This window comes from Chlamydotis macqueenii, chromosome 20 (genome assembly GCF_036417535.1).
Source record: "Chlamydotis macqueenii isolate bChlMac1 chromosome 20, bChlMac1.mat, whole genome shotgun sequence".
NCBI classification, from domain to species: domain Eukaryota; kingdom Metazoa; phylum Chordata; class Aves; order Otidiformes; family Otididae; genus Chlamydotis; species Chlamydotis macqueenii.
Window position 1 is genome coordinate 6,872,924 of NC_141575.1, and position 10,796 is coordinate 6,883,719.

General features: G+C 45.7%; 1 protein-coding gene across 7 annotated transcripts in view; it reads left to right on the forward strand.

Annotated features, from left to right (window-relative positions):
• The window catches only part of DNM1 (dynamin 1), a 66,947-nt gene that overhangs the window by 52,540 nt on the left and 3,611 nt on the right, over positions 1-10,796 (forward strand). For 5 of the 7 annotated variants that reach the window (XM_086763702.1, XM_086763704.1, XM_086763705.1 and 2 more), the window contains exons 16-21: positions 481-590; positions 1,217-1,328; positions 2,560-2,571; positions 3,806-3,976; positions 4,137-4,378; positions 4,780-4,998. In XM_086763702.1, the coding sequence (XP_086619828.1) occupies positions 481-590; positions 1,217-1,328; positions 2,560-2,571; positions 3,806-3,976; positions 4,137-4,378; positions 4,780-4,998 (866 nt within the window). Of the gene's footprint in view, positions 1-480; positions 591-1,216; positions 1,329-2,559; positions 2,572-3,805; positions 3,977-4,136; positions 4,379-4,779; positions 4,999-8,171; positions 8,209-10,796 lie in introns of all 7 variants that reach the window. The other 2 variants (XM_086763708.1, XM_086763707.1) reach the window with 2 other exon arrangements.

The following is a 10,796-nucleotide window of genomic DNA, read 5'->3' on the forward strand; positions in this document are numbered from 1 at the left end:
TCTGTGTCAAACTTGCTTCTCTGTCACACACCTGGCTCTTCTTGAACCTCGACGTAGGCTTGTAGTGATTAAAAGTAAAACATTGAGGTGGTGACAGTGGGGCTGTAAGGGCTGCTTGCCCCATCTCTGACCAGCAGCGATGTTTCCCTCCGTTAATGCCGTCCTGAGAACAGAGATGTAGAGAGATGAGCAGCCTTTCCCAGGCAGGCTTGCTTTGGGCGGCAAGTGGCTGGTGAAGGTCTTGGTGCTGAGTGACCCCTTGCTGGGAAGGGTGAGGACCTGGATCTTGATCAAAACCTAGGCAATTGGGACAGTGCCATGCTGCTGCCTGCTGCTGGAGGAGTTAACGGGGCAGGGTTGTTGCACCACAACACAAGCCTCCCTGGTGATGTGGAGGCTGTGTTGCTGACACTGCTCTGTGCTGGCAGAGTAGAGGCTTCGTTGGAGCAGTGAGTGACTGGTTACTGATCCCTTTTTCAGGAGAAGGAGAAGAAATATATGTTACCAGTGGATAACCTGAAACTGCGAGATGTTGAGAAGGGGTTCATGTCCAGCAAGCACATCTTTGCTCTCTTCAACACCGAACAGAGGTACATTCACATCTCAGCATGCCAAGCTGTTGAAGCTAGGGACAGGATTTATGTAATACTGGGTAGCAGGGAGTAGAGATGAGTGTGTTGGGATAGCTGTCCAGGAAAGATGTGCACATCCTTTAAGGATAGCCATTTTTGGAGAAGACGGGAGACTTTTAATAAGTCTGACTCCATTCCTTGTGGTCTTACAGATGTGTACCACTTCTTCTACACTAGTGCATGGCCTGTAGTGTAACCTTAGCCTTCAGCTGTTTGCTGTGGTTACCTGGGACTGGCTGTGGCTGCAGTATATATTTATAATTAGTGTTCTTAGTGAGTGACTAGGAAAAGCCTTAGGAGACCCAGGTTGGGTGGAGAAGTCCATCAGTGAGCAGAACTTAAGAGAATCTCTTTCAGACCCTGTTGAAACATACAACTGATTTGGAGGCAATCAAACCTGCTCATAAAAAAAAAAAATTAATTTCCTTTCCCTTCTGCGGGATCATAATGAGGATACAAGTAAGGGACTAAGTGTCTCTGCCTTAAAACGACAGGAAGATTCCCTGGTCATTGACATACTTGTCAAATACAGACAAATCTCTGATTTGCAGTAGAGAAGAGTAAAATGCTTGTCTTCCCCTCAGGAATGTTTACAAGGACTACCGGCAGCTGGAGCTGGCCTGTGAGACCCAGGAGGAGGTGGATAGCTGGAAGGCTTCCTTCCTTCGTGCAGGAGTCTACCCAGAGCGCGTTGGGGTAAGTTACAGCCATAATAATGAGAGGAGAAGGAACACAGCATGTGTTTTAAGGATAGCTGCATCCTCTTATGTTAAAAATAAGTCTGTGAAGGTTTTGTCTCTTTCCTGAGCTGAGGATCTTTTGGAACAAAAATTGAAGGTTTTGGTATGTCCTGGTACTTCCTTTAAGGAACCTTGGGATGAAGTAACTGGCAAAGACTACCAAGGCTACCTTGACAAACCCTTCTGGCTCTCTTTTGTGGCCATCAAATTCCCAATACAAGGCGGACGTTTAAGTGCCTGACTACTGAGTGGTATGTGTCTGAGCGAAGGCACCATTCCTTTTGAGTTGCACTGTACAGCCCTGTTGGCAGCTTCCTGGCTCGTTAGGAGTTGTTCTCCCATTCCTTTCCCAACCCGATTAGCAATGGATGTTCTTTGAATTTTTCTTTTGCTTGGTAGGTACCTTGATACGCTACTTTAGCAAGATCTCTTCTCTTCCCTTAGCCTTGTCTCCCAACACTTGCTGCCAGCACTATGCTCTGCTTTAAAAGTATGTTCTAGAGAATTGCAGTGTATGTTGCTGTTCAAAGCCTCCCTGTTCCTCTGTGAGAGGAAGCTGCTATAAATAGTTTTCCCATTAGAAAACTGATAATTGCTTATCTGTTTGTATTTGTTGCTTCTAATAGACTTCTTGCATTCATCTTTCCTGTTACACTTGAAGATTGTGGGTTTTGCCTTAAAGCATTTCCTGACAAACTGATGTGATATTAAAAAAGGAAGATTAGGGACTGGACCCTTAACGGTGACATGGCTTCAAGTTGGCTTTGAACCAGATTGGGCCTCTTAAACACAGACTTGTAAAGGACACGTGCAACCTAGAGGTGTGCAAATGGAGTGGTTTGATATAGGAATGCTGATCTCGATCGCTAGGTTGACTGACTCAAAACCCTGTGTAACAAATAACAAGTAACCATAGTACGCAAGTAAATTGCCCAGTGTTGCTAACAATACTGTTTGCTTTGCAGAGCATCCTATTTTCATTTGCAGTTGAGCTAAACAATTCACTTGTTCCTCTTCTAGGGTAGTCTAGGCATTTATGTATTTTTAGTGGGATTTGGTCTTTTGCTTGTTCAGTGCTATTACGGGATCTTCTCCAAATTGTGAGACCAACTAAAAGTGATCTTGTATTTTTTTTTGTTCCTTTTTGTTTTATTTTTTTTCCACGTATGCTCAAACTGGCCTGCCAGGACAAGGATAAAGTAAGTCTGACCCTCTCTGCCTATGTTGCCCCCTGGGGCTCTCACCAGATATTTCTCTTGGTTTTTTTTTCCTTTTGTCACAGTTTCCTGAGGCATTTGCTGCTTCTCCCTCTTTGTGCTTTCTGTTGGATTGCTTAGTTTCTGTTCTTGACTTGAGTTTTCCTTTTTTCTTATTTCTCCTTTTTTTGTGTATAACTTCTGCATCTCGGTGCAAACTTATTTTTGGGTGTTTTGACCCTCTTTTTTTTTTTTTTTTTTCCCCAAATTGTACTGTTTGATGTCCACTTCCTTTACTCTGTTTCTTGCTGAGACCTTGCATTCCTTCATTATGTAAGATCTTCCCAAGAAAAGCTCACATGAACAAAAGAATTTGCCCTTTCTCATATATTTTGTTCCCCAAAACACAAGATTAGCAATTTCCTACACTGCTGTAAATTCTCCAGACTGTGACAGTTTAAAAGTGAGATTTTTCTGTATAAAATCAAGGGGTTTTTTAAAGAAGCGTTGAGAAAGACAGGCTTTCATGCTTTGCTGCTTTGAAATTGACCCCAAATGGATGAGCCTTGGTGATTGCTTGCTGTCAAACAGCACAGTCCAAATTTTACCTTACAGAAAGCATTTCAGGCAGGCAAGAAGAGACTCGTCTGCTTGGTGTGCAAGAAAAGATAATTGACTTGCCATGCAGGATTTGCAGGTAAAGTGATCAGGAAGGTTTTCTAGATGATTCCACCTACTTGTGATCTGAGATGGGCAGTTGTTTCACCTCTCTGTATCTGTGTTCTCATTTGTATAATGAGGATAAAGATGCAGTGTGTCAGAGCCTGTAAGGCCTAACTAATGGTGAATGATTCTTGGGTCTAAACTGAATTTGGGCATGGAAAACCCAGCTCAGACAAAGAATGTTTCAGGAAGCTATAAACATTAAAAGTAAAAATACAGCTTCGAGTATTCACTAGAGCCATAACCTGTGAACATTGGTCAGGAGTCCCGGTTGCCTTTCACCTTTGTGTAATAACTTTCTACTAAGAGAGCAGCTTTATTGTTAAAGCTTCTCAGATCTGAGCTGGAGCAATCTGTACAAGTGAGCTGTGCATTGACAATCACAGCTCAAAATAAGTTTAAGTTTTATTGCATGCACTTCCTGTGTGTTCCCTTTTCTTCTCTTAGTGCTCTCATGAAAAGCTGATTTTGTGTTACGTTTGAAGAACCAATCTGTTTCTCCTCTTTCCTGCAGGCCAGTGAAGCGGAGGAGAATGGATCAGACAGTTTCATGCACTCCATGGACCCTCAGTTGGAGAGACAAGTGGAAACTATCAGGAACCTGGTGGATTCCTACATGGCGATTGTCAACAAAACCATCAGAGACCTCATGCCGAAGACAATCATGCACCTCATGATAAACAATGTACTTATCGCACGGTAGTCGATGGAAGTGGGGAGACAGAAGGGGAAAAATAGGGAGGGAGAGAACTGAAGGCAACTTGGAAGGAGGAAGAGGTGGGGACAGAATGGAGTGTTTTGGGGAAGATGGTGGAAACTGATTCCATCCTTGTGCTCGTTTGCAGACCAAGGACTTTATCCATTCAGAGCTGCTGGCAAACTTGTACTCCTGTGGTGACCAAAATACGCTGATGGAGGAATCAGCAGAGCAAGCCCAGCGACGTGACGAAATGCTGCGCATGTACCATGCCCTGAAAGAGGCCCTAAACATCATCGGGGACATCAACACCAGCACCATCAGCACCCCTATGCCCCCACCGGTGGACGACTCTTGGCTGCAGGTGCAGAGCGTACCATCTGGACGCAGGTACCAGAGGCTCAGGGGGAGAGCCCCACAGACCTGCCTGATGCCTCTTTAGTGGCTAGCTGGGGCCTCCTACTGAGACAGGGAGTCCTCCTCTTCCCCTCTTCTCCCTGTGGATGAAGAGTTCTGGGTATTTGTGTTGGGAGGCTCCTAGGCCTTGAAAGCTGTATAGGGCTGCTATGTCTTCACAGAGCATGTGGAGGCTTCTAAACCCTAAGCCCCAGCTTAGATGGGGCCTGAAGAAGCTTTGAAGGCAGCCTGAAGCCTAGCATGGCTTTTGAAAGCCAAAGGGTGGTGCATAAAGGGACGTAAACTAAAAAAGGAACACTGCAGCATATGGGGACCTGATGGTGACAGAGAGATGCCAGGCCTGTTGCAGTTGAATTTCTTCATTTGTTTGCCAGGTCTCCTACGTCCAGCCCCACACCGCAGAGGAGAGCTCCAGCTGTTCCACCCGCCAGACCTGGGTCTCGAGGCCCAGCTCCTGGACCACCTCCTGCTGGTGGGTCCACGCTGGGTGGTGCCCCCCCTGTGCCCTCCAGGCCAGGTGCCTCTCCTGATCCCTTTGGGCCCCCACCTCAGGTTCCTTCTCGGCCTAATCGTGCTCCTCCTGGTGTTCCTAGGTAAGTTCTGAAACACAGCTCCACACAGGTGGGATATGTCCAATTTTTGGGACAGCACTTAGTCTGCCTGGGCCATAGAAGGAGAATGGAGTGCATGGTGTGGGTACAGTCTTGGGATATTTGAATTGGGTCCATAGGCAGGAGCATCACTGTCCACTGAGATTTCGTTGTACAGATGAGGCAGTACCAGGCCAGCCCTCAGGAACAGAGGGACAGCCTGTCCTCTGCAATAACCTCTGTGCAAGGATTGGGGAAGAGAACCTTGTACCAGAGGGCTTTATTAAAGCAGTCATACCAACACCTCTGCTCACAAGTAGGAGGTGGTCACCAGAAAAATCACAGGACTGGAGTGGCAGTTCCCACCTGTGTAGGGCTGCCCAAAGTCAGATGTTGCCCCTTTTCTCCTGGCCCAGATTTCTTTAAGGTGAGTTGGAGACGCTTCATCTAAGCTGTTCAGATGTTTTTCCCTAGTAGAATATTGCAATATCACTGGCAGGGAAATTGATTTTTTTTTTATGTTTTTGTTGCTTCTGTAATCAGCTTGAACATTTTCCAGTCTAGAGGGTTCAAATCACGCAACTTTGCTTTCCCATTAGGGAACTTAATTCCTTTCCTGTTCAGTCACTTGAAACACAATTCAACATAGTAATAAGGGATTATCTGCTGTGCAACTAAGCACGTGTTCCTGAACAGGACTTAGGAAGCAGTCTGGTACCAGGAATGCTTTTATCTTGGGTATTTGGTCTCCCTGTGAGGAAGAGAATAACTGCAGAGTAAGGAATAAACATAACCAGAAACTCCTCAATGCCATGCCAGAGGGAATACTTTCCTCATGGAAAATACCTCCTCTCCAGTGGGTTTTGGCACATGTCTGAAACTGTTTTCTGTGGAAACACCCGGCCTGTCAATGGGTGGTGATGGTATGTGGCAGAGGCGATTTGGTTTTCCTCCTGTAATAGTGCCCCAGCTCATACTTGGTGCTGCCTGTTTGGAGAGGAAGTGTTCTCTGCTGGGCTATATCCAGCCCAGAGGCAGATGAGTCCAAAAATACTACAGAGCAGTTTCTGACACTGATGTGTGCAAATGGTTTTACTTTCTTGGTGCCTCTGCCCCAGTCCTCCCTATGCACCTTGATGCAGCTCCCACAGTAACTTGTCCACACGTGCCTCAGTGTTGCCCCAGGGACTGCAATCCTGCTGGTGGCACCTCTGGATGTCAGCATGCTTCTACTGTGTATTTTGGCTCTTGCTTCTTGTGACCCTGCTTTTCCATATACTGTTGCATTGTGATTTTGGTTTTAGTGTACTTATGTTTCTTTCTGTCTCCATCTTTCTTCTTTCACTCAGTTTCATTTCTTCACTCATGAAAAATATTCTATATACCTGATCATCATGATAGGATTCCCCAAATGGGCTGAAATGAATTTACCTTTTTTAAGAAATCATAGCTTGTCTTAATGGCTTTTCTGCCTTTTGCATGAGGCAGAAGGGTTTAGGGGAAGGTAAAGAACAGCACTGGTGCAGAGGAAGAAAGTGTTTCATACTTAACTGAGCAATCTCTTGCTTTAGAAGGAGAAGGTTGGATTGCATGCTACTGACTGCCCTGATCTGGAGTTGACAGTGCAATTCCAGAAGCTGTGAAGTGATGCTCCTTCTCTGATCCCCCTCTCTGATTCTTCCAGTTATTCATAGACTCCTCCGGATCCTGATACCAGCTTGTCATTTGAGTTCACTGATGAATGGAGAATTTCCAATGACAAGGGACTCTTTCTCTTCCTCTCCTGTATATAGAATAAGAATGTTCCCTGCTAGCACTTGGACTCGGGTCCTTCTGCCATGGGTGAACGAATGCCATCTCCATTGTTGCTTTTTTTAATACCCATCTTTACCCTTGCTAACTGGATACATTATTTTGTGTGTGTGCGTGAGGAACAAAGCTCTTGTATGTGGCATGAGTGGGCTTTGCTGTAGGAGTTGATGTTACGTAGTGAACTGGAAGTGCATGGTGGTGGCTGGATGTACTTTGCGTGTGTACACTGGTGCCTGTGTAGAATTGGGCAGTTTGTGCCTCTAGTTTGTGTGAGCATCTGGTTTAAGAGGTGATGAATTTAAAGGCAAGTGTTACTCCACTTTTTTTTTTATAAACATAATTGTCTAGACACACACTTTCATGTATACACATCACATTCTCCACTTTCTTGCACAGGAAGGTTTTCCTGCATGTAATGAAGTAGATTTAAACTGAGACTTACTTATCCTGCTTCTGTACTTAGCATTTATTCAGTCTGTTATGGAAGTCTGTATCATCAAATACATACCTCTGGGAGCTGAGAGTTACAAACAATTTGGACTGTATGCATGTTGGAGCTATGCAGGAGGATTTGCTCTGGGAAACAAAACTGAAGGTGTTTCTCCAGGTATTTTGTATCTTCAGTTTAAAATAGTTTAAGCTAGGTGAAAGCTTAGGCAAGCTCAAAGGAGAAACACAAAAGTTTAAGGGAGAATGACTTAACCATTGGAAAAATCTGTTGAGGGCCTTAATGGGTTCTCTATTCTTTGGTACATCTGAGGAAAAAGATGCAAGCGGTCAGTGTCACTGTAAGTGTAACTTCGCACAGCTTTGATTATGACTTTAATTATTCAGGAGCTCAGAGTAGCTCGATGTCATGATTTGTGATGTTCAAAATTTAAGTCTTCACCTTGCTTCTTCCCTTTTTGGGTAGTGCTCAGGACTGTGTGGTGTCTCCCTCTTCCCTGAGCTGTTTGTTTCAACTGTAGCATTTAATATGGTCAGAAGGTAGGAATCCTCAGGGAGAGACAAGTCCAACCACCTGTGCCCAGCTAGTGGGTGCAGAGACCAAGGCATACCTGGTTCAGGTATGAACATCAGCCTGCGTGTGTGAGTGGACTTGCTGGGTGGGTGAGAGAGCAATGGCCAGTAGGTTTGTGAACAAATACATGGCTTCTGATGCACCCTCGTGCACAAAAGGGTTCTAAGTGTGTGTAAAGTTGAGGCTGTGAGTGTGTGTGTGTTCGTGCTGTGTTCTGGAGGGGCACGTGTGTGAATGTGTGTCTGTGCAAGCGCATGTGTCTCTGTTCCACCTTCCTGACAGTCTGTGTGGCCTCTGCCTTGAACTGTCTGAACTGCCATGTTGATTTCATGTTGTCTTTCAGAATCACTATCAGTGACCCCTGAGGACTGGCAGCCACGGTACGTTTTGCGCTCTCCCTGCAATGCATGAGTCACTGTGTCCTCATCCTCTGTTACTCGGCTCTGCAGCTCACCTCTGCTGCCTCGTTCTTGTGTTAGTAACAGAGTCCCTTGTCCAGTGAACCACCTCTGCCAGGATCTCATAAAGGGAGGAGTCTTGAACAGAAAAACTGCCTGATCAGACAGAGCAGCTGCTTGAGCTGCAGGAGCTGGGAAAGCCTCAGTACCTGACTTACGGTTACTGGAGGACCCTTTCTCTGCTTCCAGAGAGAGGAGGTGGGATGGGGGAATGAGCTCAGCAACGAGGTCTAAACTCTATTTCATTTGGCTTCTATCCACACTGACTGGGAGATCAACTGAATGAACTGTTTTGATTTGGTGTGTCCGCTTTGTTAGGCCAAGATAGAGACTTGGTGAGCTGCTAGTTCAGACTCCTCTTCCTATATCCCAGTGCCTGGCTGGAGGAGTGCTCCCACCCCCTCTGTGTCCCTAGTGCTCATGGAAGGCAGGAGACGTTTGGGTCATTAATACCAGGAGTTCCATGTCTGAGTGCAGGGTGACTCTGACATTGAATGTTCCCTTTTATCCTTGTGTCCCATCATCGGTTAGAAATGAACTCCCTTTGTTCTCCACTTGACCCTTTAGCTTCTAGGTTATTCTTCTTCCATTCAAACTGCCTTCTCTCCTCTGCCTTCTGCCCTTGCAAGAGGAAAGGTTTAGTGATCCATATCCTCCCAAATACTCTGCCCCTGAGCTTCTGCCTGTTTCCCTTTCCTATCTCTCCCTGCATCTTGCAGCATTGTACTTGTTCAGTGATGTAGTGGGGTACTTGGGCCAGGCTCATCTGTACTGTACTGGCCCAACAACTCTGTCTAATTAATGCTGAGACTGGGGGTGTGTAGAGGGAGACCTAGCAAATTCTCCAAGTCTTTTTCCTGGGAACATCTAGCCCTTATTGATGAAGGGCTAGAGAGGACAGAACAGGGCAGATGTAGAGTTTTGGGGCCCCTTCTTCCTTTCTCTATGGGCGTTGTTTCTTGAAGTGAAAGGTCTGAGAGGAGTAGAGCAGCAGCAGCTCCTGTAGATTCCCTTGCTGCTGGTTGCAGCAGAGAGAACTGGAGAGGAGATTGTGTGCTGAAGTCCTATCTTAATAGAAATTTCGGAAGTTCAAGCCCCAGTTCCAGGGCAGGGGGGTTCACAGCTAGCCCCATCTCGCAGCAGATGGTGTCTGTTACTGCTGCATGTAACTGCAGTTAGAGCTGAGAGGTGCCGCATCGCATCAACCCAATGCAGTGACTGTTCAGTGATTGACATCTTTGAGGACGTCATCCGTCAGCCCTCCTCGCTGATGACATACTGCAGAGGTGTTGGAGCAATCAGCAGTTTCCTCCAATACTCTGCCTGCTGCAGACATCCCTAGAAACGTGCATCTGGGTGAACAACCTCAGGAAAAAGGCTTGCTGTTGTCTGTACCTTGTTCTGGGACTCGCTGTTATGGGGCGTTGTGTTCTTAATCTGGCATAAAGAGCACCAAGGAAATAAAAATTAAAAACCAAAACAACACCAAAAACCCAACCAACCCAAAAAATCCCACCCAAGACCTTTTGCAGCCCAAGAAAATAAATGTGATGTTTTATCTCTAAGTCCTTATTAGCAGAACTCTCTATTAGCCCATCGGTTCCTAGATATCATTAGCTCAGTGTTCTGCCTGGGTATGGCTTGAAAGACTGACTTCAAAGGACATGACAGTCACTGTAACCAGTCTCCTCAGGCTCCTGCCAGGACTCAGGTCTCACTTTCCATGTACTGGAGGTGGCCACAGGCTTCCCCGTGAGCAAAACTTTGTTCCTTGTCCTGACAGAGGAAAGTGACTTTTCATTGATATTGGCTAGCAATGCAGAGAGACAGACTGAAGTGGCATTTCAAGGGTAAATGTTGTCTGTCTGAGAGACTTCTCTGTCTCTTCTTGTGCTGGGAAACAGTTTTCAGCCTTTTTTAACCTTACCAAGCAGATTCTACAAGTCTCTTCAGAAAACCTGAGCAGAGACAAAACCTGTGGCTTTAGAAAGAGACAGCCCCTACCCCTAAAATGCTCTGAGTGCTGAGAGAAATAAATGTCTGCAAAAATAAATCATAGTACATTACAAACAAACCCATGTACCTGATAATTATTTGTGCTCCTTTCAGCTCTGTTTATTCTGGTGGGGTCAAGCAGCCTCTCTTGCCAGAACACATTACACAGTCCAACAACTCAAGCATCCTTTTCACATAAATCTGCAGAGGCTGATAGGACAACCTGTCCAGACTCCTGAAATGCAAAAAGCCCTTCGAGCTTCTCAAAAAATGCCTTCTAACACATCTGACAGTGCAACAGCATCTCACTGAAGTTCAAGTGCTGTTACTGTTCCAGTGATCATGGTAGCTCTCAAATGGCTGATGTGGCTGCGTTTACACCATGAGCACCCTTTAGAGATAACGTACAGATCCCACATGTTATGAAGCTCAGGTTCACAGATTCCCCAGCTGTAACATCGCATTGCAAGGTTTGCTTCTGGGAGGTAGTATGATTTCAGCATCCTTGCAAGGTG